Below are 7,272 nucleotides of genomic sequence, written 5' to 3'. Positions count from 1 at the left end.
TCCTCGCTTCCGTCCGCTCCTCCCCCTCTGTCTTGCTTGTCTCCGGCCGCGCCGTCTCTCTGCCACTCGGAAGAACTTACCCCTCCTCGCTCGCCTGCGCCGAGCGGTCTCCGCGTGTCATCTCTTCCCTTCCAGATGTAACTCTCTACTCTGAGAGGCTCCCAGCCCGCGCCCCAGGGTGCTGCGAGAAGCAGTAGGGCCCTGGGGGCAAGGGTGCATGAGCCCTGGGGGACTGAGCTCAAAACTCCCTAAAGAAGGTGGAAGGCAAACATCCATTCCCGACCTCCCCTGACCGGAACCTAGCCCAGCACTGCCCGAGGGACCTGGGGCCAGGGGAGGGAGGCAAGCAAGGTGGGAGAGGTGGCCGAGTTGCCTTCATTTCTTCCTTGGCTGGCTTCTTCCTCTGTCCAGGCCTGGAGCCCCTAGGCTTGTCCTGCTTGTCTGCTGGTCCCCTCACACAGCTTCCTCTCTTCCCTCCGTAGCCTCCCTTCTCTCCAACTTTTGTCCCAGAGTCTAAACTGACCCATATCTTTCCCTCAGCCCCTTCCACTTGGCCAGCTCTTGTGGAAGGTCTCTGGAGGAAAGGGGAAAGGACCCACTTAGGGGACTGGAGGAGGGTGTGGGGACTTCAGAAGAGACCACCAGGCTCCAGAGGGAGAGAAGCTCTTCTCAAGACTGTGCATTTAAAATTAATGCTCAGGGAAAACCTCTCTGAGACGGGAACAGATCCAGGGCCCAGTAGCCCTCCTGCCTTGCCGCTGGCGCCACACTGGTCATCTATCCTGCTCTGACCGGTGGAAACCACCCCAGCTTCCACCTCAGCCAGGCTCAAGCTCCCACATCCATGAGTTCTCTCTCCCTTCCCCAGGCTTACACCTTCTGAGTCTGAGCTTCCTACAGTCTGATGGTCCACCCTACCACCACCTCCAAAGCTCTCTAGGCATGTGGCCTCTAGGAAAGACAGTCAGGAAAAGCACAGGATCACGTGGACCTGGGTGTTTGGGGCAGTTTCTAGTGGGTGAGGCCTTGGCGTAGGAGGAGGAAAACTTCCCTCTCTTAGCCTTTGCTCTCTGGGTCACTCCACCCTGGGTCCAGTCCAATCAGGGTAGACCCTGCTTCTCTCTCTCCCAGGGCGGTAAGAGGACCGGCAACAAGGACACTGCCCTACTGGGAATTGAGGCATGAACCCCAGTCTGAGACACTCACTCCCACACCATTCAAAAACACTTACCCAATGGCAACATTGTATGCAATAATTGTTGGCCCAAGTGGGCAGCAGCAGATTCAGGGCCTGGAACCCTAGCTTTCAGTCACCTGTTCTCTGAGCATCAGCCCTAATCTAGAAACCTGGCACTGCAAGGGGGTTATACCACCTCAAAGACTGGCTCTTTTGCTTGAGGCTTGCACAGTCTTAAGCATACACACCAGGAGAAAAAAATAAAAACAGCTGCCATGTTAACTTATAAAAAACTATACTTGAGAATGGAAAGAAAGTAGATGAGGCTTCAAACACCAGACATATGAAGCTGTCACCTGGGCACAGTTTCCTGACACTTGGACTAAAGACACCTGCTCATTTCTAAACATTGATCAGAAATAGTTAAACATGGACAAGGACTACGCATGCAATAACATCAGCATGCTTACACATACACTTCCACATGGCCAGGTGTGTGCCTTTTTGGTTCATTTAGCCATACCTGTCCCTTGCTGACCAGGAGACACCCTCATTAAGCCTCATAAAGGCTACAGGATATGTGTGGCCTGAACCCATCCCAAACACCAACTCCAGCCTGTTCTTTTGTGGTGCCTGCTCCACAGAAGCCGAAGCTTTCATCCACTACCTCCTGCCTTATCCAACCTCCATGACAGCAGATGGCTCATTGCCTCCCTGTTTCCTCTCTTGCAGGCTTAGTTGGTATGGACTGAGCCCGTTGGGCAGGTCATCATGCCGCAGCATCCAGACCCTGAGAGTGCTTAGTGGAGATCTGGGCCAGCTGCCTGCTGGGGTTCGAGACTTTGTGGAGCGCAGTGCCCGCCTGTGCCAACCAGAGGGCATCCACATCTGTGATGGGACCGAAGCTGAGAATACCACCACACTGACCCTGCTGGAGCAGCAGGGCCTCATCCGAAAGCTCCCCAAGTACAATAACTGGTAAGCCCTGGGCTCAGCAAACTGTGAGATGGGGGCAGCTAGTGGGACTGGGGCTACTACAGGTTCACAAAACAAAAATCAGTTTAATTAGACTGTCCCAATGGAATGAGCAAGAATGGGAGCTTTGGGGAAACAGATTCAGAAACTGGGATTGGTCTGTATTTTCATATTAAACAAAGATGCTGATACAAGTAAGAGTCTTTGCCTTTTATTTTCGTACCAGTTCAGGGAGCTTTTGCCAGGGGCGAGGCCCCCACAGGGCTGGGACATTGGTGAACCACCCCTTAGATGAGACAAAGCCTGGAGGAAGGGACTGAGATGCATTTGGTTGGGAAAAATAAAGCCAACAGGAGAGCTGGAGTCAAAGTTGAACTTGAAAAAAAATAGGTCTGGGGATGAGAGAGATCTGCTGGCTGCCATCTTCCTGACAATTCCCTCTCCCCCAGCTGGCTGGCCCGCACAGACCCCAAGGACGTGGCACGAGTAGAGAGCAAGACGGTGATTGTAACTCCTTCTCAGCGGGACACGGTGCCCCTCCCAACTGGCGGGGCCCGTGGGCAGCTAGGCAACTGGATGTCCCCAGCTGAGTTCCAGCGAGCTGTGGACGAGAGGTTTCCAGGCTGCATGCAGGGTAACCAGGGCAGGGACCCAGGGGCAGGGACACTGAAGATATGAACAGGTTTGGAACCCTTCATCCAGGGGACGCTTTCCTCTACAGGCCGCACCATGTATGTGCTTCCATTCAGCATGGGTCCCGTGGGCTCCCCACTGTCCCGCATCGGGGTGCAGCTCACTGACTCAGCCTATGTAGTGGCAAGCATGCGTATTATGACCCGGCTGGGGACACCTGTGCTTCAGGCCCTGGGAGATGGTGACTTCATCAAGTGTCTGCACTCCGTGGGCCAGCCCCTGACTGGGCAAGGTGAGTACCTGCTCTGCCCGGGGAAGACACAGGGGCCTTCTTGCACTCAAAGGGAGCCCCAGATCCTTCCTACCCGCAGACCCTAAGAACCTGTTCTCTCTGACATCCTAATCCCCAAGATCCAGAGCAAAAGTCTGGGCTGGGGATGAGCACTTTGTGGAGTATTGAGAAAAGTCCGTTGTCCATGTCCAAGAATAAGGGCATGGGAGCCAGTGGCGATTATGTGGTGGGGGACTTTAGCCATCCCTTGATACCACCACTGTTCCCATTGTCTTTCCTGCCAATCCCTGATTTCTCTGGTCCCTGACACCTCAGTGCCTGATGCCACTGCTAGCAGTCCCATGACCCCATTGTCCCCAGGGGAACCGGTGAGCAAGTGGCCATGCAACCCAGAGAAAACCCTGATTGGCCACGTGCCGGACCAGCGGGAGATCGTCTCTTTTGGCAGCGGTTATGGTGGCAACTCCCTGCTGGGCAAGAAGTGCTTTGCCCTGCGCATCGCCTCTCGGCTGGCCCGGGATGAGGGCTGGCTGGCGGAGCACATGCTGGTGAGGGCCTGGTGAGGATCCGGGCAGCTGTAGGGGATGGGACAGGGGTGGGGCCTGGCCAGTCTGCCTCAGCCTCACCTCCCCCCTGCCAGGTGCCAGGCTGGCAGGGAGGAACGCTGCTTGAAGGCCTGAAGCTTTGGCCCCAGGCTGCTGAATGAGGGAGCTTCTCCTGCCACTACCCTAGGCCTGATGGCAGGGTAGTACACCTATGTAATGAATAAACATTGGGTCTCCATGTTAACCCTTACCTGTCCTTCCCCATGCAGACCATGCCCTGACTTTTGGTGACTTCCTCCTTGTTCCTTCTCTCCCCAATGTGCAGATCCTGGGTATCACAAACCCTGCAGGAAAGAAGCGTTATGTGGCAGCTGCCTTCCCCAGTGCTTGTGGCAAGACCAACCTGGCCATGATGCGGCCTGCACTGCCAGGCTGGAAAGTGGAGTGTGTGGGAGATGACATCGCCTGGATGAGGTTTGACAGTGAAGGTGAGCGGTCCTCGGTTCATACTCTCAGTTCTGGCTTTTGTTAGAGCCTAGGAATGTCCCCTCCTTTGTTCACAGTGAGCTCTGTCAGTGAGAATCTTTTTCTGAACAGGTAACCCTGCCCCATCCCTCCATCGGCTCTGACACCCTAGAGACACAAGCCTTTCCCTGTGGGACCTGGGATGGGGAGGGATAGAGCAGGACCTTCCTCGGTCCCACATCCCAATTTTTCCTGGTTGGTCCTTCCTTTCACTTCTCCTCCTGACAGGTCGACTTCGGGCCATCAACCCTGAGAATGGTTTCTTTGGGGTGGCTCCTGGCACCTCTGCCACCACCAATCCCAATGCGATGGCCACAATCCAGAGTAACACTATTTTCACCAACGTGGCTGAGACCAGCGATGGCGGTGTGTACTGGGAGGGCATTGACCAACCTCTTCCATCTGGTGTCACCGTGACCTCCTGGCTGGGCAAATCTTGGAAACCTGGTATGTGGGGTGGGGAAGTCATGACATAGCCTCCCATGCTCAGCACCTTAATGGTAGCAAAGCCTTCACAACCTTCAGCCATTTTCTGGGACCTCTGGAAGGCACAGGAAGTTACAAGTGTTTGCAGTTTCTAGTCTCAGGCAAGATCTCAGTTTGTGTCTGGACTCCACCAGTCATTGGCTTTGTTATCTGGCTAAGTTACCTAACCTACCAACACTTTAGTTTTCCCATCAATTGAACAGGATTAGTTATTATAGTACCTATCTCATGAGGCTATTGGAGAATTAAATGATGCATAAAAAGGGTGTAGCACACTGCCAAGTACATAGTAAGTTCTCAATAATGTTAGCTGGATTTTTTTAATGAAAGGAAAAGGAAGGACTGTTTTGAAAATTGTTACAGAAGGAATTGGGCTCCAAGCACAACCTATAAAATCTGACCCATTAGGAAAGGAGGAAGCTTCCTCCTCCTCTGCCCTGACTCTCTGGCTGCCACTTGGCTCCCACTGTTCCCCTATATAATAACCATTGTCTAAAGGTCAGCACTGTCAACCTCACCCTCCCCCTGTCCCTCCAACGCATATGCTCCATTCCTTCCTAAAAACTAAATCAGACCTGAGCTTTAGTCTTTCCCAGAAGCCAGTTTCTCAATCCTGTCATTACCCCGGATGTCTTGGGCCCCCACCTCTCCCTGACCCCTGCCTTCTGGACCTCCTGCTTTCTTCCCATAGCCTCCTGTAATCAGACTGCCCAGAGACTGAAGGGCAGGGACAAAGAAGAGCATGGCAGGGGAGGGTGGTCTTGCGGTCACTGAAGCCTATATTCAAGTTTGCCAAGCTGGCCTTATAGTCGCCCTCCTTACCTCATCTAATCACCTTTTATTTTCTCTAACACCATCATTAAGCCCCCCTCAGTCTTCCCATCCAACTGAGAAATCAAAGAAACTTTAATCTTTCCCCACAGGCTAGTTCTCTAACCCTTTCATCATCTCTGGATTCAGGGGCATAACTAGATCATCTTGTGCCCAGCTTCAGTTCCTAGAACAATACCCTGTGCTAGTGCCCTGCTCTGGGGGCCCGTGAAGGGTGACTCTCTTACCTGAGATGGGAGGCAGAAGCTGGGGATGGGGGAGGGTAGAAGTTTTGGCTCTGTGGCTCCTTCACCCCCAGGTCTGAACAGCAACCTCCAGCAGAAAAGGCATCATGCCCATTCAGGACCCCCTCAGGGCACCAGAAGGTACCAGGTGACCTGGGTTCCTCAGGTTATGCCTGCCCAGTTTATGTCCCTCTCTGAGTACTTCAAATACTGCCACACTCCATCAGGGTCTAAGTAGGCCCAGGGAAATTGCCACAATTCTGTAGGCTCGAAAATCAATTCCTGTTTGCATTTTGATAGCAGGAGATTCTGTCTTCTCTGGTTTGCTGATAGAAAGTCAATTGTCTGAAATACTGACCTGACAATCTCAGTTTTTGCTTCAGGTTTGGGTGCTTATTTAAATAATAACCTGGTAAGTAAGTAGTTTCTGGGGAAAATTATAACTTTACACTAATATCTAACCCCGTTTCCTAGAGGTCTGGTCAATGCCAAGAGCCTATGGCTTGGCATAAACATTAGTGTCCTGCTGAACTCCCATTCTTTTCTCACATACTTCAGCTGATAGCACTATCATGGTTAAGTAACCTGAGCTTTTGGGAGAGAGATCCTGGCTCCTTTCTCTTTGCTCCTCATCACACAAGTTTATAAGCTGCTGATGAAGCAAAGAGAAATTTTGCAACAAGTATGCACATACATATGTGTGTGTGTTGGGGGTGGACATGACCTTGGAAGTGACAGTATTTGTATTTCCTCTGCCAGGTGACAAGGAGCCTTGTGCACATCCCAACTCTCGCTTTTGCGCCCCGGCTCGCCAGTGTCCCATCATGGACCCAGCCTGGGAGGCCCCAGAGGGTGTCCCCATTGATGCCATCATCTTTGGAGGCCGCAGACCCAAAGGTAAACAACATGTGGGCTCCATGCCTTCTTGGTAAAAGGTCTGGCTCTGTGCTAGGGCCCACTGCAGCCTGATCTCCAGCTGTAGCTGTCTGTCTCCAGTGTTCTCCCATGGTGATGAGGGGAGGCATGTGTTTGGAAAATGGGATAGTTGAGGTCCTGGGAGAGAGAGACTATAAGTCAAGGTCATTAGAAGGGATACAGTGAGCCGGGCTTGGTGGCTCAGCCTGTAATCCCACACCTTTGGGAGGCTGAGGTGGTAGCGCATGCCTGTAATTCTGGCTACTTGGAAGGCTGAGGCGGAAGGATCGCCGGAGCCCAGCAGGTCGAGGCTGCGGTGGCCGGGAGCGGCCACTGCACTCCAGTCTGGGCAACAGAGTGAGACTCCAACTCAAAAAAAAAAAAAAAAAGAAAAGAAGGAATACAGTAAGAGTTCAAAAAAAAAGCTGCCTGTGACCCTATTCATTGGTGATCTAGGGGTACCCCTGGTATACGAGGCCTTCAACTGGCGTCACGGGGTGTTTGTGGGCAGTGCCATGCGCTCCGAGTCCACCGCCGCGGCTGAACACAAAGGTGAGCACTTTCCCCACCACTCCTCCGCTGTGTTCCCACATCAGCTCATCTTCCCCTTCCTAAACCAGACCTTCCTCCTGCCCATCCTTAGAGTCCTCAATGGCTCCACTCCTATTC

The 7,272-nt window shown here is 52.9% G+C and overlaps 2 protein-coding genes across 4 annotated transcripts in view; one reads left to right on the top strand and one right to left on the bottom strand.

Annotated features, from left to right (window-relative positions):
* Positions 1-7,272, bottom strand: part of NRL (neural retina leucine zipper) — a 29,595-nt gene that overhangs the window by 11,481 nt on the left and 10,842 nt on the right. The gene's annotated exons all lie outside the window — the stretch shown is intronic.
* PCK2 (phosphoenolpyruvate carboxykinase 2, mitochondrial) overlaps positions 1-7,272 on the top strand; it is an 8,416-nt gene that overhangs the window by 351 nt on the left and 793 nt on the right. For 2 of the 3 annotated variants that reach the window (XM_021718419.1, XM_008069744.2), the window contains exons 2-9: positions 1,910-2,155; positions 2,602-2,786; positions 2,874-3,077; positions 3,438-3,625; positions 3,948-4,110; positions 4,376-4,594; positions 6,448-6,585; positions 7,060-7,155. In XM_021718419.1, the coding sequence (XP_021574094.1) occupies positions 1,910-2,155; positions 2,602-2,786; positions 2,874-3,077; positions 3,438-3,625; positions 3,948-4,110; positions 4,376-4,594; positions 6,448-6,585; positions 7,060-7,155 (1,439 nt within the window). Of the gene's footprint in view, positions 1-135; positions 214-1,909; positions 2,156-2,601; positions 2,787-2,873; positions 3,078-3,437; positions 3,626-3,947; positions 4,111-4,375; positions 4,595-6,447; positions 6,586-7,059; positions 7,156-7,272 lie in introns of all 3 variants that reach the window. The other variant, XM_008069745.2, reaches the window with a different exon arrangement.

This window comes from Carlito syrichta, unplaced genomic scaffold (genome assembly GCF_000164805.1).
Source record: "Carlito syrichta isolate Samal-C Ts95f unplaced genomic scaffold, Tarsius_syrichta-2.0.1 Scaffold312194, whole genome shotgun sequence".
Lineage (NCBI taxonomy): Eukaryota > Metazoa > Chordata > Mammalia > Primates > Tarsiidae > Carlito > Carlito syrichta.
This window is presented reverse-complemented; position numbering and strand designations above follow the sequence as displayed.